We start from the raw sequence: 24527 nt of genomic DNA on the forward strand, positions 1-24527 counted from the left end.
GCAAGCATGAGCCACTTGGTACCAAATGTTTGTGAAACCAATCAAAAAAGATGACCCTGGTGCTCCATGTCTTTTTGTTAGCATAATAACAGACTGGTAAGAAATTCACTCCTTGAAAACAGTGAGGACACAAGTTTTTAATCTATCACCCCACTTATGTATGCCTGATGCATTAGCACATCCCAGCATATTCTGTTCTTAGCAGCCTTAATTCTAGTAGGTGCTGTCTCATCAGCTGTAGTCAGTGTCTTTCTGAGGCAATGATGCCAAAACAATGATGTTTCATCAGCATTATAGACTTGTTTTGGCTTCAGATTTTCATTAGCCATGACTCTGGCAAACTCAATGAATTTCTTCACTGCTTTGTGATCAGCAGATGCTTTATCATCACAAATCTTTAAAAATGTAATGCTGTGTCTTTTCTTAAATTTCTGCAACCAGCCTATTGATTATTCACAGTTCCTTTTAATTTTCAGTTCATCACTGACCTTTGCTTGTTTCATGGTCAGCATACCATTATGTGCCATGTGTTCACTGTGACGTGGACAGATCTGCACTTTCAATACATGATCAAGATCTTCAAGTTTGGCTTTATGCAGTTTTCTAATCTTCACTAACTTCTGTGAATCAGTTTCGGCATAGAACTTCAACGGTGTATCCTTCTGTTTCTTCAGGTCATATATGGATGTTTCATATACTCCTGTCCAGTTTCTCCAACAGCTTGGCTTTCTGTGCTAGGGGTAAACATAAATGCTTCCTCTTTTTATCAGTTACCCTGAGGGGTATCTGCAGGCCATTTTGTCATTTTCAACAATATCTTTACATCACAGAGCAAAGAGAGTAAGCAAGCAAACACAGTTGAGTCATGCATGTAGGTCTTGGCTCCATGTGGGGCATTGTGGGAAACCTGCCATCAGCATGCCTGGCCTGCACACATGCCATTTTACTATCCTTTGTGGGTGTGCTTGCTTGCGTGGGGGAAACTGGGTGTATGTGGAGAAGATATATATGGCAGTTGAAGAGAGCTGGGAGGTTTTTGTTTTTCTGCTTGGGGATGCTGAGTAAACTGTGTATTGTGTGCCTGTGTTTTGACTGTGACTTGTCACATAAGGTCAAGTATAACATTTTCAACGCATGGTGTCATGCTGGTGCTAAAAAGGTTTTGGATTTTGAAGCATTTCAGATTTTGAAAATTTGGATTAGGGATGCTCAACCTACATTGCTGTATATCTGCCACTCACTTCCACGGTGACATGGAATCTGTGTTCACCCAGAAAGCTAACTGAGCTGAGAAAAAATCTTAAAGGGAGATGTCTTTCATTATTTCAGTTTATTTACTGGTTGATGATTAGTCATCTTTTCTGTTTCTTCTTGTTCAAGTTTTGGCAATTTACACACACTAATTAATTTACTCATTTCTTTTTCTTTTTTTTTTTTTTTTGAGACAGAGTCTTGCTCTGTCACCCAGGCTGGTGTGCAGTGGCGTGATCTCGGCTCACTGCAATCTCCACCTCCCAGGTTCAAGTGATTCTCCTGCCTCAGTCTCCTGAGTAGCTGGGACTACAGGTGCCCACCACCATGCCCGGCTAATTTTTTGTATTTTTAGTAGAGACGGGGTTTCACCATGTTAGCCAGGCTGGTCTTGAACTCCTGACCTCAAGTGATCCACCTGCCTTGGCCTCCCAAAGTGCTGGGATTACAGGCGTGAGCCACCATGCCTGGCCATTATTAACTTTTAAATGGGAAAACTCATCACTATTTCCATACAAATGACTTGCCAATTGACTTTCTGTAACCCACTTATAAGTTTGGATGTATATTCGGTCAAATCCACGTTAACTTGATCGCAGTCCTTGCATTTGTTATTCCTGGTTGTAGCTGTAAACTATCGTGGGCACAGTCAGTCTGAAGGTGAGAATTTTATTTTTGAAAATATAAAATATCTTGACTTCCAGGAGCTTACTAGAGAAATAAAAAAATGTAGCCTGCAGTTTTCAAAACCAATTCATCACAAGATTGAAGGTTATAAATCTAAATAATGGTCAGTATTGGCCCAATAGTGACCAAACAAACATAAAACAAAAATGTAAACAAAACCAAAGCAAAAAACTGAACAAAACAAAACCCCCAAACAAACAACCAAACAAATGGACTAAGCCATAAGGACCCCTTGTGAACTGTCATATGGATGTCTGGATTTTAGGAACAGGATTATCAGATCAGTGGGAGAAAATGTATAAACATTGAGAAGTAGAATCATTTCAAGTTCATTTTGGGCCTTCAGATATGACTTTAATGCTAATCAACTTACTTTAAACTGAACCTGCTTAATATATAATGAAACAAATAATTGTCATGGCTTATTGTTTTTATAATTTAGTCAGTATCTTTTTTTCAATATTAAAAATAGTAGGAAGAAGCTGGGCCTGGTGGCTCATGCCTGTAATTCCAGCACTTTGGGAGGCTGAGGCAGGAGGATTGCTTGAGGCCAGGAGTTTGAGACCAGCCTGGGCAACAAAGTGAGACCTTGTCTCTATAAATGATAAAAAAATTTAGCTGGGTGTTGTGGTATGTGCCTGTGGTTCTAGCTTCTTGGGAGGCTGAGGTGGGAGAGAATCACTTGAACCCTGGTGGTCAAGGCCGCAGTGAGTCATGATTGCACCACCGCACTCCAGCCTGAGTGATAAAGCAAGACCTCATCTTGGGGAAAAAAAAAAGTAAGGAGGAAGAAAACATGTAATTATTAGATACAATTGCAATACTCTATTAGTTATTAAAACGTAACTTTTATTAGACTCTGAAAGTGTCCATGACTCAAAGGAATTTAATTACTATTTTATAATTTTTGTTCTATTATAAACAAATTAAAATTTGTCTTTCATTAATTTGCAGAACATTCTATTAGACTATTTGCTTTCCTCTGAGAAGAATCCTTCCCCTGTAGCCATCCAAGGAGGAGACTATTGGACACCACTCCTGTATCCTGGGCCAGGAGGGACGTTTGGTACTCCTCTCTCTTCCCAGCTGCGCTTCTGCACTATTCTGTTTTCCCTCAAATGCGTAAGTCCTGCTCTTCTGAGTCACCACCGTCCATCTCTACCACCCCCCCACAGCATTTTCTTTGCTATCACAAGGCCTATTGTTCTTTCCTTAACATTTGCTGGAGGCTTTGGAGCCCAGTTCACAGCCTTCTCCACCTCCTATTCATATACCTCATCAAAATGATTACCTCACAGTTCCTAGACTTCCCCACAGTCCCTGACTTTCATCTCTTCCATACATCAGCCACTCACTTCCATGGTCACACAGAGCCTGTGTTCACTCAGAGACATGTTGCCTCTGAAAACATAAACTCAGCAATGTCAGGCTCTGAACATAGTTTCCCGTTCTCCTTGCTCTCCCTCCCTCCCTCCTACCATGTTTCTCTTCAGCCTCATCAAGAACTTTAGTCCCTTTACCCAACCTTCATTCCTTACACCTCAAGTTATCAATTCTCTCCTGTCTTAAATTTCTTATTTAGACTACAGTGCACAAACCATTACATTAAATATTATCTTTCCAGGCTGGGCACTATGGCTCAAGACTGTAATCCCAGCACTTTGGGAGGCTGAGGAAGGCAGATCACCTGAGGTCAGGAGTTCGAGACCAGCCTGGCCAACATGGTGAAACCCCATCTCTACTAAAAATACAAAAAATTAGTTGAGCATGGTGGTGGGCGCCTGTAATCTCAGCTACCTGGGAGGCTGAGGTAGGAGACTCACTTGAACCCGGGAGGCAGAGGTTGCAGTGAGCTGAGATCGTGCCACTGGACTACACCCTGGGCGACAGAGTGAGACTCTGTCTTAAAAAAAAAAAAAAAAAATTCCAATACTCTCAACAATCTTGTCAGTCCGGTTTATTTTTCTCTTACCCATCAAAACTGCAATATAGGGTTCATTTAACTTTTTTCTTTTCTGATTTTATACTTGTCTACCAAATATTGCTAGGGCAAACAATGCATTTGCAGAAGAACCAATCTGCAAATTATGGCCTCCAATCTCTACAAGGAACTCAATGTTGCTAGTAAACTTGTTGTCTCTTAAACACCAGTGGGGGTTTCAAAGCCTTACACCAGAATCACCCTTGTAAAATTTAATCTGATTATGTTCCACACCTCAGATTTAAACCCTTTCATGACTCTCCATCGCCTTCCGAATGATGTTCAAACATCTTAGTATGGCTCATACAGTCCTCTGTAGCCTGACATTTTCTTTCATTTCCTTCCTTACCACTACTCCCTAATTCTCTAGATTACAACTCTCCTAAACTGCCTATCTCTCCTACAAGACCATTCATTAGCCTCTTGAAAGAATGTATCTTATCCATCTTTTCTCCACCTCAGTGCCTTGTATAGTACCTTGCACATGATAGGTCCTATACAAATGTTTACTGACCTGAATTGTATAAATAATATGCTATCAAGTTTCCCTGAAGATTTATCATCTCAGAAGGTACTTGAAAACAAGATGAGGAATCAAATAGTCACAAAATATTTCTTAAAATTTTTGTTTTCTTTTAAAACATGAGAATTTCTTCAGAATTAAAATCTCACTTTATAGATATATCATACTATACTATTTAATGATATACGCTGAGATATAATAAAGAGCATTAATGTGTTCATGTTAATTGGTAAGAACAATCATTGAAAACATGTGACTGTAGATGAGGTCTGATTCCTTAAATGCTGTTTGCTCAGCTTGGGGACCGCGTGGCAAAATTTCACTAATTCCGATTCGCTGAGGGAAATGAGAATGCCTGAAGTAGGATGACCTTTAGAATTTGCTCCATAAGGAAAATAAGCAATGAGTGCTACCAAATAGAGATTCTATATTCTAGCTTTTGTAAGTACGTGAGAATGACTGTTAATTAGCTGGTCAACTGTTTGCAAATAACACTTCTAATTCATATTGCCTTGATCATTAACGAGGTTGAAAAATGTTTTCAAATGTTTATTGGCCTTTAAAAAAAATTTCAACTTTTAGATTCAGAGGGTAGATGTGCAGGTTTGTGACATGGGTATACCGTGTGATGCTAAGGTCTGTGATATGAATAATCCCGTCACCCAGGTAGTGAGCATAGTACTCAAGAGTTAGTTTCTCATCCCTTTCCCCCTCCTTCACTCCCTCTTCTTGTAGTCCCCAGTGTCTATTGTTGCCATCTTTATGTCCATGAGTAATCAATGTTTAACTCCCACGTATAAGTTAGAATATGTGGTATTTGTTTTTCTGTACCTGCATTAATTCACTTAGGATAACGGCTTCCAGATGCATTCATGTTGCTGCAAAGGACATGATTTTACTCTTTTTTATGGCTGCATATCATTGCAGGGTGCATATGTACCACATTTTCTTTATCCAATCCACCATGGATGGGCACCCAGGTGGATTCCACGACTTTGCTATTGTGAATAGCATGGTGATGAACATATGAGTGCACGTGTCTTTTTGGTAGAATAATTTATTTTCCTTTGGATATCTACTCAGTAATGGGATTGCTGGGTGGAATGGTAGCTCTGTTTTAAGTTCTCTGAGAAACCTCCAAACTGCCTTCCACAGTGGCTGAACTAATTTATATTCCCACCAATAGTATGTAAGTGTTCCCTTTTCTCCTAAGCCTCACCAGCATCTGTTGTTTTTTGACTTTTTAATAATAGCCATTCTAAGTGGTATGAGATGGCATCTCACTGTAGTTTTGATTTGATGATTAATGAGGATTAGTGATGATGAGCATTTTTTCATGTTTGTTGGCCACTGGTAATATCTTTTTTTGAGAAATGTCTGTTCATGTCTTTTGCTCCCTTTTTATATGGGGTTATTTAGTTTTTGCTTGCTAAATTTTTTAAGTTCCTTACAGATTCTGGATTTAAAACTTTACCAGATACATACTTTGTGAACATTTTCTCCCATTCTGTAGGTTGTCTGTTTACTCTGTTGATAGTTTATTTTGCTGTGCAGAAGCTCTTTAGCTTAATTAGGTCCCAGAATAGACAACCCAGCAATGAAGCTCCACACCTACAGCCATCTGGTCTTTGACAAAGTTGACAAAAATAAGCAATGGGGAAAGGACTCCCTATTCAATAAATGGTGCTGGGATAACTGGCTAGTCACATGCAGAAGAACAAAACTGAACCTCTACCTTTCACTATATATAAAAATTAATTCAAGATGGATTTAAGATTTAATTAAGACCTCAAAATGTAAGACTCCTAGATGAAAACCTGCAAAACACCATTCTGGACATTGGCCACGGGAAAGAATGTATAACTGTTGGCTATTTCAATGTTATCTTTCATCAAGTGTCTATTAAGTCTCTTGTACATTTATTTTTCTATTGGGCTGTCCATGTCTTGTTTATGTATTGTTACCTCAACTCTTTATATTTTCTGGATACCCACGTTTGTTACTTACATATGTTGCAAAAATCTTTTCCCATTCTGTGGTTTGCCTTTTTAATGTCTTAACATGTCTTTTGATAGCATAAGTTATTAATTTAGTCAATTTATCAAATATTTACTTTAAGGCTAGTCCTTTTTGTGTCCATTTTAATGAAGTCTTTCCCTATTCCAGGTCATGAAGATATTCTTCCATGTAATTGTTTAGCATCTTTATTATTTTACCTTTCATATTTAGGTTTCATTCCTGTTGGTATTTATTTTTGGGTAAGGTATGCGGTAGTGGGTAAGATCCCAACCCCCAGGTCACAGTACCAGTCTGTGGACTGTTAGGAACCCGCCGCACAGCAGAAAGTGAGCAGTGAGCGAGTATTGTTAGTGTTTGAGCTTCACTTCCTGTCAGATCCGCAGTGACATTAGATTCTCACAGGGGCACGAACCCTATTGTGAACCGCACATGTGAGGGATCTAGGCTGTGTGTTCCTTATAAGAATCTAATTGATCTAAGGTGGAACAGTTTCATCCTGAAACTATCTCTCCCCAGCCTAGTCTGTGAAAAAACTGTCTTCCATGAAACCAGTCCCTGGTGCCAAAAACGCTGGGGGCCGCTGAGGGAATATGTTTCATTTTTTTCCGATCGATATTAAATAAAGGGCTTTTAAAACTGTTTATTTCAGGCTGGGTGCAGTGGCTCATGCCTGTCCCCAGCACTTGGGGAGACTGAAGTCGGCAGATCACTTAAAGTCAGGAGTTCGAGACCAGCCTGGCTGACATGGTGAAACCCATCTCTACTATAAATACAGAAATTAGTTGGGAGTGGTGGCACACGCCTGTAATCCCAACTACTCGAGAGGCTGAGGCACGAGAACTACTTGAACCCAGGAGACAGAGGTTGCAGTGAGCTGAGATTGCACCACTGCACTCCAGCCTGGGCAACAGAATGAGACTCTGTCTCAAAAACAAAAAAAACCCCAAAAAAACCAAAACTTTATTTCAATGACTTTTAACTTTTACTACACAATGTTTAATCTTTTAATTTATATTATATTTAAAGAGCTTGCTAAATAAGTAAATTTTATTATTCCATCCTTTTGCTACTAGAGTGACCATTATATCTGAACGAATAAAGCTTAAACATACTTTTACTAACTAGAAATTACTGTTGTAATTCTGTATGTAAATTATATACTCTGTCTTTTAGGAAGCCATTTATTTCAGCTTGGGTTCTTTGCCACGTAAGGTGCACGGTCATTAATTGTTCAGTGCTATCTCAGTTATGATCACATGGCCAATGGACTTGATATTTTCTGGTACTATGTGTATGACCTAATTTTCATGTTTTCCTATTCAATGATTCCTTGTTTGAAATTATAAAGCCAGAGATCTTTATCACAGCATGTGAGCATAGAAAAGTAGGAAAAGTAATTATTAAAAAAACCACATATGTCAAAATTTTAAAAAGCATCCCGTAACTTAAAAGAATAAAGGGAGGCTGAGTGCAGTGGCTCACACCTGTAATCCCAGCACTTTGGGAGGCTGAGGCTGGTGGATCACGTGAGATCAGGAGTTTGAGACCAGCCTGGCCAACATGGTGAAACCTCATCTCTACTAAAAATACAAAAATTAGCTGGGCGTGGTGGCGGGCACCTGTAATCCCAGCTACTCGGGTGGCTGAGGCAAGAGAATTGCTTGAATCCAGGAGGTAGAGGTTGCAGTGAGCCAAGATCGTGCCACTGGACTCCAGCCTGGGCAACAGAGTGAGATTCCATCTCAAAATAAATAAATAAATAAATAAAATAAAATAAAATAAAATAAAATAAAGGGGCCTCATATTTGTCCCATGCTGCTAATGATTTTCTCTTATAAATCTCCAATCAAGTCCAATTCTAACAACCTTGGGTATGAATCAGTATCAGTTTAGTGTAAGCTTCCCTTTAGGGATGGCCTATTAGGCCCCTTAGGTATGACTTGGGCCCTTTATGGACCTGGTACCTTAAATTTTTCCTAGTACTTTAAATTTCTGTTTTTCATCCCAGTAACACTGTTACTCAACACATGGATTTGTCTTATTTACTGCTGTGTAACCTACACCATAACTGCTAGTGTCTGTTATGTAATATGCTCAAAAGAACGTTTGTTCAGCAAATGAATGTAGGAACTTAGGAACTACGTAAGACACCAATATTCAGAGATTAAGTGGCATAAATATCCCTGTATCCTCAGAAAAATGAAAGCACCCCTGGTCTGGATTCTGTGGGAGGCTCTTGGAATGGAAGAGGCTAAAATCCAAGCTTAAAGGGTTAGCTTATATTGAACTAGACTCAGACCACAGCAAGCTTACACACACACACACACGCACACACACACACACACACACGCACACACACACACACCCCCATTTAATTTTCTTTTATGCTAGCTGAGAATTAATAAGAGGGCTTCTATAGTTTAGCAAAGTAAGAGAAATGGTTTTGGGAAACCTAGCATAGGAAAATGGGAAATAACGTGATTCATTAGCGTCCCTGTGTCATTAAGGGCTCCTTGGTAGTTTCCAGTTTCTTTCTCAATGTACATTTTGCAGAAAGCCAAACAGATGAAAGTTTGGTTGCATTCTTAACCACAATGCTAAGGTAAGAGAAATATTGGTTTTAGCATTTCAAAATTTTATTCAAACAGAGAACGAGCTTCTGTGTAAACACACATATTAAAGAATAAATATGGTTTCTCAAGGAAAACATAAATATTTTTCACTACTTACAATAGTACTTTTCTCTATAGAGATAATTGGAGACTAGACAGACAATGAGCTATTTGGGGGGAGTTTATTCTGATCGTTTCATGACCAAGGCAAAGAACACAAGCTTAGTTTAAATCATTAAATACTTATAGAATACCTTAATATATAGGAAGGGTATAAAATACATGGGGAAGGGAATAAGCTTTTACTATTTTAATTATTTTGACTTTGCTGGTATAAAGTAAGTGCATCTGGAAAGAGGATCAGCTCTTTATTTTGTAGTTGAATTTCTGGGACACAAAAGCACAGATGGCCTTTCCAACTCCACACTGCAGTAGACATCTGCTGTTGTTTTTGCCTTCCCAGCATTTATTCCTCCTTCCTTTGGTAGTAACAGTCTCATTTTCCATTAGGGAGCACTCCTTTACTATTTCAGCCCATGTGGTACAAGTGGCAGTGGCCCTCATCCAATCAAACCCATCCCCTGGAAGTGCACATCTGGGCATATGATCCAGACTTGGCCAATTAGAACATCACAACCTCATAGACACAGGTACTGGTTCGAAAATGGGCAAGAGGCCCAAGCCAGCCCGTGAGACATATTCTCCGACTGCTTAACAACACTATTGGGAAAATGGTAGTTTGTTTCTTGTGGAGGACACATTGGGCTGATAAAACGTGAGCCTGAAATAATTCATGGCTGTCTTTGTTACCCTATGGAGAGAGCCTTTGAGAACAAAACCAGCAGAGGAAAACCAAGCCCGGAGATGAAGAAAATCAACTGTAATCACTGGTGCACCTAAGTCCAGTCATGACAGAAAGAAGGCCCACCCTGGACTTTTCAGTGCCATAAGCCAAAAATTTCCTCTTTTTTGCTTAAACCAGCTTGAGGCAGGATTCTGAGATCTGTAACTGAAAGAGTACTGACCAATAGCAGCCTGACTTGACTTTGCATAAGCTGAGACCAAAACCTTCTGTAATTTCTGAGAATTGTCTTGACTAAAATAAGAAACGTTTTTCCCTTCCCTCACTGTTTCATCTCTGAATCGAATGTAGGTATGTCTACAATATCATTATTTTAAAAAGTAGGAAATCAGGCCCAATACTCACTGGTCCACTTCCGGCCGTGAGGTTCTGCAGAGCTCCTAAGGATGCTTCCTGTGTGTAGTTGCGGACACTCTTGGCGATCAAGGACAGATACATCCTTATCACGATGGAGTGCCACAGCCACTCCACGCCCTTGGGGTTGCTCTTTTCCTCTGGCATCGGCATGTCCTGGTATTGCTGACCCCACACAAAAGGAATCCAGAATTAATGCATGTCAGGTGATGGCTATAATTTCACACTCAAACCAGGAGACCAGAAATACTGTCTAGAAAGGCTCATAATTTGCATAAGAAGCCCTTGAAATAGAAATTTTAAAAGCAAATATATATGATTTCTAATCACTTAACTTTTAGCCCATAATGATTATTTCTTCCTAATAACACTCCACACCCCTAACTTGATATTTCTCCCAGTGAGAGAAAATTCAGAGAATTAAGCATAGGCCATTCTAGAATGGTTTTCAGGCTGCTGTTGAGCTAAAAGCTAAATTAGTCACAACCACCCTGTAGATAAGAAAAACAGGCCTGTTCCCTCAGAGTCTTGTGAAAGTGTCCAGGATAACGCCAGGGTTCTAAATTTACCAGCTGGTCTCCACAAATACCATGATACTCAGAGAAGGAGGGGAGGTTACATTCTTTTAGTTTTCATATCAGTATGGAAATAAATATGTATTCCTTCCTATGAGGTTTGCTTTTAGTATGTCCAAAGTTTGTTTTTAGAATACCCAAGGCCAAATATCAGGGTCGACTTTAATAAAAACAATTTATATACAATTAGCTATGCTGCATTAAGCTTATTTCCTAACCTATAAGGCATAAAGCAATATGGTTCATGGGTAGCCATGAAAATCTGGAGCCAGACTGCCTGGGATTGTATTCAATCTCTTCCACTTATTTGCGAATTATTCCGGGAAAATTAATCTTACTGTGTCTCTGTTTCCTCACTGGTAAATGACGGTATTAATAATACACACCTCAAAAGGTTGATGTAAGAATTAAAATAACTTAAAATAGTGCCGATATATACCAAGTACTTAGACATACACGTATACACAAACACACACTCTCTCTCATTCTCTCCCTCTCTTTCTCATTCTTTCAAAAACTTCCCAAAATACCTCTTTTACTTTCCTGCTTCGACTGCCAAAACATCCAATACTTTTGTTGTTGTCAGTCTGGATATTCCGGTTTTGAATATAGATATTCTGGGAATATTTCTCCGGGAGCTCTGCCTCCAGCTGGTAGGAGAGGTTATGAAGAATGCACACACAATTCTCCGTGGCCTGAGAAAACAGGACAAGAATATTGATTGTATACATATAGATATCCTTGCTGGTGTGATATCACAGGACACAGGCTTTAGCTCTTACAAGGTTTACCAGATGCAACTGGGTGTGCTTAAACTGCGGGTTGCCTGGGGGAAATGCAATGAATATGGCTAGAAAAGCTAAGGTTATCATGAATAGTCAGGAGTACAATGCTAAGAAGTAGAGGCTGAATTTCTTAAACAATGCAGAGTCTTTTTAGTTTACTTTCTAAAGAGTGTGTCCAGAACAACTGTATAGCTTAGATACGTAACTTACTAGCCATGTTGAGTTGGAGAAGAGGAGGGGATACTGTTTATAGGGACCAACTAGGAGGCTATTGCAATAATCGGCATGAAAGATGCACAATGTAGGAAAACATTAGAAGCATTAGAGGGAAGTGTAAGAACTGAAAGCCTTTTCAGAGGTAGACAGCACACGATTACTCAGATTTCCATCTTCTTTTGGTGGATGGTGATGATTATTAAGAAGGATTATAGGCTGGGTGCTGTGGCTCACGCCTGTAATCCCAGCACTTTGGGAGGCTGAGATGATGGATCACCTGAGGTCAGGAGTTCAAGACCAGGCTGGCCAACATGGCAAAACCCTGTCTCTACTAAAAATACAAAAAAAGTTAGCTGGGCGTGGTGGCGCACACCTGTAATCCCAGTTACTTGGGAGGCTGAGGCAGGAGAATTGCTTGAACCCAGGAGGCAGAGGTTGGCAGTGAGCCGAGATCACACCACTGCACTCCAGCCTGGGCTGGGTGATGAAGCTAGACTCTGTCTCCAAAAAAAAAAAAAAAGGATTATAAAAAGAAGGAGCAAGTTTGGGAATGAAAAAAGAGATACATTAAAATTCATTGCTGAACATGTAGCATTTGGGCTCCTTTCAAATATCCACATAGTGCGGTTAGACAGACAGACACTGGAGCCTAGAAAATAGAAAAATAAGGCAATAGGTTTTAATATTTCTTTTTTTTTTGAGACAGAGTCTTGCTCTGTCACCCAGGCTGGAGTGCAGTGGCGCAATCTCTGCTCACTGCAAGCTTCGGGGTTCACGCCATTCTCCTGCCTCAGCCTCCTGAGTAGCTGGAACTACAGGCGCCCGCCACCACGCCTGGCTATATTTTTTGTATTTTTAGTAGAGATGGGGTTTCACCATGTTAGCCAGGATGGTCTCGATCTCCTGACCTTGTGATCTGCTTGCCTCAGCCTCCCAAAGTGCTGGGATTACAGGTGTGAGCCACCACGCCTGGCCTAGGTTTTAATATTTCTAAGGATGTATGGAAAATCTTAGGCTCAGCAAATGAATCAGTGAATAAACCTAAAACCAAGTGGCTATCTTAAGAATATTCTGAAGCATCTTAGTAAGACAAAACAGGATATTTATCTCTTGAATTACCTTGTCATCTGGCTGGTAATCTGCAATGGTTCCTCTGACATAATGGACCAGTGAGTCAATGAGTCCTTCACATCTTCTCATCGCTTTTCTCCCATCAGGGCCAGCAGAACTCATGTTTCTATCAGAAAAAACAAAAAACAAAAAACAAAAAAAGTAAGTCTAGGCTGTGTATCCAACAGGTCTTTGTTTTGACGTTTTACTTGATGCTTCTTCCAGGTGTTTGGAAACTGGCAAATTTGTAAAAGTGTGACAGACTTGCCCAGTCAACAAATCATTGACTGCCTAATGGATCAACTATGAACACACTTTCTAAATATTTCCAAACAACACATAATCGTGTCATAAGTCTTCTACTTCACTCCAGGTACCATGATCAAAACATTATTTACTTAATCTTCACTCCATTTTGAGTGTGGATATGAGGCAAATGTTTTTGCAACTAGAACAAGAGCAAATGGCACATTAGACATTATAATATACTGGATGCCAAGTCCCAATTTGCCCCACGTTTTAACTCTAAGTAACTTAAAGTTGCTCTGGGCCTCAGTTTCCTCACTTGTAAAGACAGTGTGTTGGACTACATTCTTTGTGGTTTTCTAAGTTTCAGTATAAACTGTTATTGACAAATATTAAATCAGATGCTCTAAAATGCGATTTTATCATTAAAAGGCAGAGAGATGTTACAGAAAACATGAAAGAGCTTGCAGTGTGTAAGGCTTCAGTCAAAAGTATGATCTATAAACATCTTTACACTTAGTCTATTTCTAATATTGCTAAGTCATGACACCTTTCTATAAACAGTAACTAAACCTATAATTGGAAGTTATTTACTGAAAGAGAAATGAAACTTATCAAATACAGGAAAGTAATGCATTTGGGGATTACAGTGCAGATTCAGATCATGTTTATAGTCTGGTATTATTGTTACTACCTTCCCTTAGATTAAGTTTTTCTTACTAGCATTAACTACTTAAAAATATTTTTTTTTCCAAAAATGTCAATACCTTAGTCAACAAGAATGACAAAAAATAGGGCCTTCAGGTTTTAAGAACTTGAGAATCACCTCTATTCCCAACTTTAATTGCTAAGAACTGTCCCTATAAAATGTATCAGATCAGTTTCTTTTTTTTTGAGACGGAGTCTCACTCTGTCACCAGGGCTGGAGTGCAGTGGCGTGATCTCGGCTCACTGCAACCTCCGCCTCCTGGGTTCAAGCGATTCTCCTGCCTCAGCCTCCCGAGCAGCTGGGACTACAGATGTGCGTCACTACGCCCAGCTAATTTTTGTATTTTTAGTAGAGATGGGGTTTCACCATGTTGGTTGGCCAGGATGGTCTCTATCTCTTGACCTTGTGAACCGCCCGCCTCGGCCTCCCAAAGTGCTGGGATTACAGGCATGAGCTACCACGCCTGGCCCAGATCAGTTTCTTTTACTGGTAGGTAGAATATCCAAAATATGTTCGGGACTTTTTCTTTATAATGTGTTAGTGTCATTCTGAACATCAAAAAGAACTGCAACTTTGAGACATTTTTGAGCCTTATTTTCTTCATCTTTAAAATAATATAGGCCAGAAGCTGTGGCTCATGCCTGTAATCCCAGCATTCTGGGAGGCCAAGGCAGGAGGACTGCCTGAGCCCAGGAGTTTAAGACCAGCCTGGGCAACATGGCTAAACCCTGTCTCTACGAAAAAATACAAAAAATTAGCTAGGCATGGTGGCATGTGCCTGTAGACCCAGCTACCTGGGAGACTGAGGAAGAAGATTGCTTGAGCCTGGAGGTTGAGGCTGCAGTGAGCCGAGATTGTATTACTACACTCCAGCCTGGGTGACAGAGCAAGACCCTGTCTAAAAAATTAACAAAATAAAGTAATATAATATAAGTGATTTCCAAAAGACCTTCTGCCTTAAAATACTGCTTTCAGTGCATGTTTGTCAAAGAAACAAAGGTGCCTAAGCATTATATCAAGAACTAAAGGTGGCTGGGTGTGGTGGCTTACGCCTGTAATCCCAGAACTTTGGGAGGTCGAGGCGGGCGGATCACGAGGTCAGGAGATCGAAACCGTCTGGCTAACATGGTGAAACCCCGTCTCTACTAAAAATACCAAACAAAATTAGCCAGGCTTGGTGGTGGACACCTGTAGTCCCAGCTACTCGGGAGGCTGAGGCAGGAGAATGGCGTGAACTCGGGAGGTGGAGCTTGCAGTGAGCCGAGATCGCGCCACTGCACTCCAGCCTGGGCGACAAAGCTAGACACCGTCTCAAAGAAAAAAAAAACTAAAGGGAATGAGAGGAAGATGCACAATATTATACCTTGCTTTCACGGAGATCACAGCAGACTGTTTTAACCCTCAAAAATGGCAATTTCATGATTCAACCTGACAGTTGAGGAGATAACATACCTAAAACTAAGAATATACTAACAATTTAATGGTTGCTGAATTGATACAGTGAATTTTTTAACAAAATCTCTTCTGTAACTGATTCTCATTTGACCCTTCTACTTCCTTATTAATTTTTACTGTACCTGAAAAACTCGGACAGTTTGTTCATTTAAAAAAAAATGAATGGGTTCATAAGCTGGAAATAAAACAATTTTTTACTTAGCTTTTTTCAAAGAATGATCATTTCAACCAAGATCCTCTATCTACTTTGTGAGCCCTCTAAGAATCATGGGGCTTCAGAAGCTTGAAAAAGAAACTGAAAAAGCATCTTTTCCAGTCTCCTTATTTTATACATGAAAAACTAGAAGCCAAAAGAGTTTCCGTTACTTTTCCTGGTGACAGCAAATTAGTGGTAAAGTCAGGAAAAGAGGGCTGTTCTTTATTCTGCACCCAGGGTGGCCCAGAACAGAGCAAATCCCATCTAGCATTCATTCAGTCTGCAAATACCATATGTCCCCAACTACGTGATGTTATCAAATGTTTAAAAGCTTCCCTTTGGCCTTTTCAACCTCTGGCCAGGATAAATGGCAGTAGTTTAAAATTGCTTTGACAAATCAAAGGGTCTTTCTTCCTGGCTAAGCCCACTACATACCTTGCAGATGGATGACTTAGCTTTGTTTAACCCCAGGGTGTTTATTTCGGGTTAGAATGGTAAGTCAAGTTGGCAGTACTGCCAGTTCACAAGTACTAACTGTTGTCTTGCTGTTTGGTATTATCCAGACTCTACTTGCTTGAAATGGGACTTATCAGGGGTTTCTGGCAGTTGATACTTTTGCTGACAGAAAGTGCATGGAACCCCATTGCTTTAGTATTTGCTCCTGCATATCAAAAATAGTTCCCACCTTACTCAACTACACAGAAATATGAATGATAAGGGCAGATTATTTTATACCACTGCATCCATGAATAGAAGTCATTAGACAGAAAGTAATTTGTTATTGCACCACTCCAAAAATAACCAATAACTATAGAAAATGATACATCCATCTTAAAATATTTTTTTTTAACAGCTAGTACTTAAGCTTGTGGGAATCAGAAAATTAACATGGATACCCTTAGGCAGAATTCATCTTTTTTATAACATATCTCTTGAATCATAAGAACTATTTATTGATTAGTTTCCCATACATTACCCAATGGTGGCTCAATAGAAAAATATCTCAAAACTGTAAGTGAAATATACTGAAACAATTAACTTATTGAAAATTAAAAGAGAATGAGCATACAAACATGGTAGTTACTCAATAAATAGTGCTTATTAAAGTTACCAATAGAATATATTAAAAATGTGTAATTTAGTGCCTGTTGTTTGCATTTGATTAAACGATGGGTTTATTTCCCCTGGTATAATCAAGCCTAAGTCTGAGTAAATATCTGCATACCTTTAAGAAAACTAAAACTGTATACTGTTATATACTGAAATTTAAAAACAGGTCCTTAGGGGTTGAAGGCAAGGGGCTAGGGCCTTAGGAGAGGTAGAGTGAGGAAGGAGACAAACTACTCTTCACATAAAGGCAGGAATTATTTGGAGTTCTTCACCTCCACTGGTCCCAAATGGGAAGACACCAGTTTGACTTGTGGCCAGTGCTTGATATCGGGAAGAATCTCTCCAGCAATATGACTTGTAATGGGGGAAGAAATAGAATCTGAACCTCTGTGTGTCTCTGAAATGGTCACAGAGCTTCACATATTTAGGAGGATTCAGGTGTTTTATCAGAAAGCAAATCTGTGACTTTTCACTCCCTCTAGGACCTCTTATCTCACACATTCCTGAGTGTCACAATGAAAAAGAGAAAAGAAAACACAACACCCTGGACCGTGATAGAATTAAAAGAAAGAATGGTATGTTAATGGTTGAGATTAATGACAGTGTGACTAAATCTTAGATTCATATGGTAAACCGAAGAATGGACAGTGACAAATGGAAAAAAACAGCTGCAATTTAGTGTTTGCACTAGACATTATGGTAGGCAACTTATAAATAGCATGATCTGTAATTTTCACAAAATTCCTGAAATTAGGAGAATTTCATTCTGGGAAATTCTGACCTGTGTTTCTCATTTAAAATCAGAATTAACTGCTCTAACAGGATTGTTACAGGCTCTTCCATATAAGGTAGGATATAAAGTAGTTTGTCTGTGGCTTATGTGCAGGGGTGCTGTCAAATACGCTTAATTGACGAGCGCTGAAAGGAAGTTTGTTACAACACAGAACATCCAAGCTCAGTGTACAGTGTGTGGTCAGCTGGTCTGGGGAAACAATGAGCTGAAGGAGATGGTTAAAGTAAAAGGCTACAGTTAGTTTCCAGGATATGAGAATGGCCGGCAACAATAACGTCTGAGTGCATCTTTTCAAGACACTTCACCACCAGACAAAATAAATAACTTTAGGAGGCAGAAATTTTTTTTGTTTTGTTTTTTTGAGATAGTCTTACTCTATTGTCCAGGCTATAGTGCAGTGGCACGATCATGCCTCACTGCAGCCTCAACCTTCCAGGCTCAAGCGGTGCACCTATCTCAGCCATCTGAGTAGATGCGACTATAGGCATGCACCGCCAAGCCCAGCTAATTTATTTTTTGTACAGACAGAATCTGTGTTGCCCAGGCTGGTCTTGAACTCTTGGCCTCATGTGATCCTCCCACCTGGCCCCCAAAGTGCTGGGATTACAGGTGTAAGCCACTGTGCCTGGCCCAGAAATTTCTTTTTTTATTTTTTTTTGTTTCTTATTTTTTTTTTGAGACAGAGTCTCACTCTGTTGCCCAGGCTGGAGTGTGGTGGCACAATCACAGCTCACTGCAGCCTTAACCTCCTAGGCTCAAGGGATCTTCCCACCTCAGCCTCCTGAGTAGCTGGGACTACAGGCGCATGTCACCATGCTCAGTGGATTTATTTTTTGTAGAGACAGGGTCTCATGGCATTGCCCAGGCTGGTTTCAAACTCCTGGTTTCTAGCAATCCTTCTGCCTTGGCCTCCCAAAGTGCTGGGATTACAGACGTGAGCCACCGTGACCAGCCAAAATTTTGCTTTTTAAATGGGACTATTGCTACTTGATAATAGGTATGGTTTTTTTACTAACACACAGTTTATGTGCATGTATTGTATACAAGGCCTGGTGGCTGTGGGACCAGTCTTTTTTTTTTTTTTATTTTTTTGAGATGGAGTCTCACTGTGTTGCCCAGGCTGGAGTGCAGTGGTGAAATCTTGGCTCACTGCAACCTCCGCCGCCCAAGTTCAACCGGTTCTCCTTCCTCAGCCTCCTGAGTAGCTGGGATCACAAGTGTGTGCCACTGTGCCCAGCTAATTTTTGTATTTTTAGTAGAGACAGGGTTTCACCATGTTGGCCAGGATACTCTCAAACTCCTGATCTCAGGTGATCGGCCTGCCTCGGCCTCCCAAAGTGCTGGGATTACAGGTGTAAACCACTGCACCTGGCCTGGGACCAGTCTTCAAGTTCTAATCAGCACTCTGAGATAGTGATCACTTCAATGGTTTTAAAAAATTATGCACGCATCACCAACAAGTATAGGCTTCCTAATACTGTGTAATGTAAATTGTATGGTAAGACCCTAAGTGGTACCAGTCAGATAAACACTTGGTGGGCAAAGTTAAGAATCTATTCCAAGACTAAGTAGGTACTTGATAAGACATCAGCTGATACGGAGGCATCCTTCTTCCTCTTGTTATTTGAGATTTAGGCTTGGGCTTTTGTTTAACTCCCACCTGATACACATCAAACAGTTGGGCCTTGTCTGTGATTAACTAAGAGAAGCAGTACAGTCAGCTTGTGGTTGCACACAACAAAAGGGGAGCCTCATTTGAACTGGCAGAGGAAGAAAAACTCGATGCCAAAAGAAGGCTTGTCTGTTATTCTAAAGTCAACATTATTTCCTGAAGGTATCAGCAAACATCAGGCAAAGTCAGCTGTTCATCTACAAATAGAGAACACTGGGAGGCAGAACAAGGCCCTACAGCCTACATATCTTGGTCCTACGGGGACAAGCAAAATTAATGGAACAAAGCTATGTTGTCATCTGTTCCATACCAAGAAACCAGAAGGTGGTAGAGGAGAAAATCTAACCTTAAAAATCCTTTAGCTCTGGCCAGGCACGGTGGCTCACGCCTGTAATCCCAGCACTTTGGGAGGCCGAGGTGGGCAGATCACCTGAGGTCAGGAGCTCGAGACCAGCCTGGCCAACATGGTGAAACCCTGTCTCTATTAAAAATAAAAAATGAGCTGGGTGTAGTAGCGCATGCCTGTAATCCCAGCTACTTGGGAGGCTGAGGCAGGAGAATCACTTGAACCCGGGAGGCAGAGGTTGCAGTGAGCCGAGATAGTGCCACTGCACTCCAGCCTGGGCAACAGAGTGAGACTGCATCTAAAAAAAAAAAAAAAAAAAAAAAAATACTTTAGCTCTGCTTTCCTGCATTTTCAGGTTTTCCAAAAGCATTCTGAATAGTTAATTCAGCCAGTAATCATCTGGCTGGTAGGCTACATTAATTTCCTCTCAATTAGCTAGAATATGTTATGTAGGACAGAATCCCAAATTCCATTTAAAATTAATTATAAACAGCAAACTGTAATTTTAAAAATATACCTAAGAGCTACTGCAACTTGAATAAGCATTCTTGACACGTAAAGGAGATGTTTGGAATGTCAGACCAGGAATAAGAAAGATGTTTAAGACCTAGAGTAGAATAATATGATGCTCAATCCATACCTCCAAGATAGGCACAGATTTTAACCACACGATAGTGACAAAATCATCAGCTGCTTTATCCTGATGTATCAACCCACTCACTTTTTATAATAATGAATAAAAAAAATTTTAGCAGTCACTTTGATTATGATGATAGTCTTAAATTTTTTGGAAAAAGACTTTGTGTCACAAAATACAGTTCATAAAACACCAATTTGAGCTATACACAGATATTTTTCTTTAAACATGAAGATGGTATTAAAAGTATCTGATGAAGACATTCTTCTGAATTCTTTTTTCTGCCCAAGACTCAACTCATAAGCTAACTGATTAAGAAAGCCCAGCAAAAAGAGTCCACTTGATATAATGAGTAAAAATTAATCTTTTGTTTCGTTTCCTGATTTTTATTCCTCTGTATTGTTCCTATTCATGTATTTTCAGGCAGTCAATATTTATGCACTGATTGATAAGAATAAAGGGTCTCTTTAGCAAAGAGAAGTGTTACATAATTTCTGTAAAGTACAACTTTTAATCTGGACCAATCTGGTAAAGATATGAATAGGACAGTGGAAAATGTTAGTCTGAAGAACAGGGACCTTTGTAAGGTGGTCAACTGGTTGTAGATGTGCTACTTCAGGATCTCAGTGAGACATGTACTCTTAAAAACACTGGGTTCAGGAAGACCATGGGTGACCAGGTAAGCATAGCCGCAATTGTTTTGATTTTGTTTGCTTTAACAACTTAAGAACTGTTGAGAGATTTCAAAATAATGGCCTAAAACCCTGAAGCTTAGTTCATAAAACAATCATTTTTAAAAATCAGGATCTTCTTTACCCATTTAAATACCACTTCCACCTTTTAAATTTACTTAAAGAAAAAGCTGGCCAGGCGCGGTGGCTCCTGTAATCCCAGCACCTTGGGAGGCCGAGGCAGGCGGATCACGAGGTTAGAAGATCGAGACCATCCTGGCCAACATGGTGAAACCCTGTCTCTACTAAAAATATAAAAAATTAGCTGGGCGTGGTGGTGAGCGCCTGTAGTCCCAGCTACTCAGGAGGCCGAGGCAGGAGAATTGCTTGAACCCGGGAGGCGGAGGTTGCAATGAGCCAAGATTGTGCCACTGCACTCCAGCCTGGTGACAGAATGAGACTCTGTCTCAAAAAAAAAAAGAAAAAAAAAAAAGAAAAATTTACAAAGTAATTTAATTAATTAAGCCATGTACTTGTTTGTATATCTAAAGTAACCAACAGAAAATATGGTTATGACTGGTTATGACAGTGTAACATTAGAAATATTGCCAATTCCATTATTTATTAACTTTATATTGCTTATGTTTACACATGAAACATAAAGAGTTTAAATAATTAGCCAAATAACTGAGGCTGAAGTTGATGATTCAGTTGTCTTTCTATTTCTGGGAAAGCCAGTCTCTGGGCTGAACTATCTAGATACTTTCATCAAGTTTCCATTTTGTTTGCACTATCTCATCTAGCATTACTCTTCTAGTTTTATGGTAAATTCTTTTCCAGAAGTAAATGCATTTAGATTCTGATCTTCAATAGTAAGTTCTGGCCTCTTTTGGGGTCTCCATCTTACAAAAAAGAAAAATAGCTATTTGATAGTCAAGAAAATTAGATCCTGATTTAATTATCTTATGAATTATCTGGGATTATGCACAAGGCTAGATCAAATAAGTCATGAGTATTCAGAATAAGATATGGATGAGCAAAGGTAACTAGAATGAAAATGCATACAGGCCAGGCACGCTGGCTCACACCTGTAGTCCCAGCACTTTGGGAGGCCAGGCAGGTGGATCACGAGGTCAGGAGTTTGAGACCAGCCTGGCCAATATGGTGAAACCCCGTCTCTACTAAAAATATAAAACCCAGCTGGGCGAGGTGCCATGCACCTGTAGTCCCAGCTACTCGGGAGGCTGAGACAGGAGAAACGCTTGAACCTGGGAGGCAGAGGTTGCAGTGACCTGAGATCATGCCACTGCACTCCAGCCTGGGTGACAGAGCAAGACTCTGTCTCAATAAATAAATAAATAAATAAATAATAAAAAAAGAAAGAAAAGAAAATGCATAATCATGAAAATGTAGATGCAGTAAATTTCTAAAGTTTGGTACCAAGATATGTATTAAAAATTATATTCGGTATGTGGTTTTTTTGGTGTGTATGTGCTGGAGAAGACAGTTGTAACTGAATGCATTAAAAATGTACATGAAGACATTCATTTTCCAGAGAGTAGCTCATATTGATATTCCAAAACAACTTGCCTTTAACTCTGTGACTAATTAGAAACAAGACTGATAGTTATAGCCTTTCTTTCTAAAGGTACAGTTTGCTTCCTCTGACGACTCCCCACTCCAGCTAGATTTCCAGTGTAAGAGACAATGAAAATTTCTTTTAAGAATTTAAATAATTTTAAGTAATAAAATTTAATGTATAAAAGGATATTATACATTCAAAACACATTTACTATACGATGACAGGTGGGGAAAAGTGAAATTTATGCCATTTGTAGGAGAAATGCATTACAAATTGCTTTTCTTCTTTAACCAGCATACACAGGCATAAAATGCATTGAGAAAAAAGAATATATTTTAAAATCTGTAATGACAAATTCTGGGGAGGGCTTCACAAAGCAGACTGCACCTTTATCTTAAGGTGGCAATTTTATAAGCCTGTCTCGTAAGTAGACGGTCAAGAAAATATAGTAACTCAGGAAAGTGACTTTTTAGGGCTTTATGAACTCACATTTTAAATATGACTATAGTATTTAAGAATGTTGGTGATGACCTAATGATAGAATGATGAACTAAAGACTGAGAGGACATTTAAACACCTACTCATCCTTTAACAGCTCTTTAAGTTTGACTTTCTCGAGAAAAAATTCCCAACTCCCAAGGCAAAGTTAGTGAAGCAACTTTCATCCCTCTCTTAAATCTCTTACCAAATGCATTGTCATGATCTCTTCAGGTGCCAGTTTCCTCCATGAAACCCAGAGTTCCTCCAGGGCAAAAACAGGTCCCATTCCCTTTTGAAATCTCAGAAATTTAAATAGTGGTTTGGATAGAGCAGGTCTTCAACAAGTACTCAAGGAATAACAATAGGGTTGGATAAGAGGGAGAATAAAGGCAGACCAGTGGCAGAATACCAAGAAGGCTGGACTAGCTGTCATTCTCAAATTTCTGATAGCTGGTTCTACAATTGTGGAAGAGTCTTGGGGACTTAATTTCTTCACCTGAAGAATGAGGCCACTAACAGAAGCTCCCTAGATGTGTTTGTTTTTGACTTAAATGTTTTCCAAAAAACTTGACTCTCACTGCTCTTGGGGCAAGTGTTTTTTCCCTTCTCTAGTCTGATGAAGCCCCTACCATTCCTCACGGTCTTACACCTGCCCACTTAAGTGCCTACCTGAACCGTGAGGCATTTTAATTTATTACCTCTAAATTGCTTCCAGGTCTTGTCCTTTAAGAGAAGAAAGAAGACTTGGGGGGAGGAGGGAAGAAAGAAGAAAAGAAAGAGGAGGAAAGAAGCTATAAGAATAATATGCAGAAATGATGATAAAACTTTGGCAGCAATTTCAGACTTATCCCAAATACTAACCATTGGTTTTATTTATGCTACATCCAGAGGTTTTCCAATCAGTGATGTAGAAAACAGAGTTAATAGTCAGGTCACACCAATTCCCTAGGAACTGATACTATGAGCCACAGTATAAATTCATATTAAATTAAAAAAAAAAAGGGACTCAAAATAGGGGTGTGTGTGTGTGTGTGTGTGTGTGTGTGTGTGTGTCTAGGGGAGTATAGAATCAAAGAAGACAGCCATTTCTTTTTTTTTGAAGTAGAGTCTTGCTCTGTTGTCCAGACTGGAGTGCAGTGGCGCGACTTCGGCTCACTGCAAGTTCCGCCTCCTGGGTTCAAGCTATTCTACCTCAGCCTCCCGAGTAGCTGGGATTACAGGTGCCCGCCACTATACCCAGCTAATTTTTTGTATTTTTAGTAGAGATGAGGTTTCACCATGTTGGGCAGGCTGCTTTTGAACTCCTGACTTTGTGATCCGCCTGCCTTGGCCTCCCAAAGTGCTGGGATTACAGGCATGAGCCACCGGGCCCACCTACTTTTGGGTAATTTAAAATTCTAGGCCTATTATATAAATATTTTGGAATTTGAAATATTTGGAAGAGCAATCTGATAACTGCAATACATATTTTAACTAAGTTATACTTCTTACTCCAAGTAAATAAAGGATGCTGTGAAAAAAAAGAGATATTTTAGCAGCTTTTCTCCACTGAAGAAGAAAAAGAGGACAAAAAGAAAGAAGAAGAAAACATGCTGAAGTTTCATTATACTGTCCAAGAAAACAAAGGAATTGTTTCTTCTTTGAAAAGGAATGTT

At 39.7% G+C, this 24527-nt stretch overlaps 1 protein-coding gene across 2 annotated transcripts in view; it reads right to left on the bottom strand.

Moving 5' to 3' along the window:
• Positions 1–24527, bottom strand: part of PKP2 (plakophilin 2) — a 105561-nt gene that overhangs the window by 20013 nt on the left and 61021 nt on the right. For both annotated transcript variants that reach the window (XM_024257391.3, XM_063712111.1), the window contains exons 7-9: positions 12985–13102; positions 11395–11559; positions 10281–10454 (exon numbers count right to left, since the gene is read on the bottom strand). In XM_024257391.3, coding sequence (XP_024113159.1) covers positions 10281–10454; positions 11395–11559; positions 12985–13102 — 457 coding nt within the window. The remainder of the gene's footprint in view (positions 1–10280; positions 10455–11394; positions 11560–12984; positions 13103–24527) is intronic.

Source organism: Pongo abelii, chromosome 10 (assembly GCF_028885655.2).
Source record: "Pongo abelii isolate AG06213 chromosome 10, NHGRI_mPonAbe1-v2.0_pri, whole genome shotgun sequence".
NCBI classification, from domain to species: domain Eukaryota; kingdom Metazoa; phylum Chordata; class Mammalia; order Primates; family Hominidae; genus Pongo; species Pongo abelii.